Genomic DNA, 1126 nt, shown 5'->3' with positions numbered 1-1126 from the left:
CTTTTCCGTGATTTTCCCTTCATTTTTGTGTTGAAAATTGTGGCGTTTCCAGTTTTGATGATTTAAAAGTTTTTTTGAAATTCGGGTTGCTTGCAAAAAGACAAGGTGCCTTAGACCACCCGGATTAATTCAGGGCTTAAAGCGACCATCTTATTCTAGCCTTGAAATTTTTACTTTTCTTTTGTTCCCAAATTCCAACATTAATAGTGTGCCCATAAAACCCTTCTTTATGGTGTGGACCTGACGTTTCCAGTATTGATCTTAAAGGCAAACAAGATGTATATGTCATGTATATGTCATTTGGTGGCCTGGGCTGGAAATATCAAGCTCATAAACCAAAAGCCGTCGATGGTTATTCGATTGATCTAGCTTTTCTAGGGCTCCAGCAAAGACATTATCAATAATCAAGCATTTTGGGTTATTTTTATTAGCCGATCCATCAAATGAGGGCCGAAAAGGCCTGCGCCTTCCATTAGGATTATGTTATTGGGCATAAACAGAATAAAAGCAACAAAAATATTGCTATTTTATGCTAGCTTTTCAAGCAAAAACATGAGTGAATTAAAATCTTGAGCTATGGAATATAAGCCTTTGGATCATCTTCTGAACTTGTGCCAACATTCCGTTTTTGAAAGCCTTCTTCCCTCTTTGCTTCCAAATACGGATTTGTCTCTGACCTCCAAATTCAATCTAATTTAATTCCGCATGGACTTTGATTCGTCTATATGCCCGATTTGCAGTTTGAACCCTATGCTGCGTTAAAGCCAAGTTTCGATCTTGATAATTGCGTTTATTACAACATAAAGCATAGTAAAACCTAAATTTGGATGTGCTAAGCATCGCGAATGATGAATGGAGATGATGCGCCAGCACCAAACTCCGAATTTACAATAACATAGTAAGTTCCGACTGGAAGATTCWAGTCGGAAATGTCAATATCGCAAGATCCAGTGTTGTAAAAGGCTATCAAAACCTTGTCATCTGTATTACTATTGACCAAAGTGATCTCAACAAATTCGCTATCTATATGGAATGGAGCCCATTCGATACGCATTGCTTTTGTGTTGCGGAAAATAGATGATGTGGCATTTGGAGAAGAAACAACTAAGCCAGAACTGCTGTAGAT

The 1126-nt window shown here is 37.9% G+C and overlaps 1 protein-coding gene across 1 annotated transcript; it reads right to left on the bottom strand.

The window, feature by feature from the left end:
- Positions 1-832: 832 nt before the first annotated feature.
- Positions 833-1126, bottom strand: DI09_357p10 (uncharacterized protein; the record flags this gene model as incomplete). The annotated part of the gene is made up of 1 exon (XM_013382427.1): positions 833-1126. A coding segment is annotated over one exon (294 nt), but the record flags the coding sequence as incomplete, so codon positions are not given.

The sequence above is a fragment of the Mitosporidium daphniae genome, assembly GCF_000760515.2.
Source record: "Mitosporidium daphniae strain UGP3 chromosome Unknown contig-357, whole genome shotgun sequence".
NCBI lineage: Eukaryota > Fungi > Microsporidia > Mitosporidium > Mitosporidium daphniae.
Note: the sequence above shows the minus strand (reverse complement) of the source record. Positions and strands in the feature narration are given on the sequence as shown.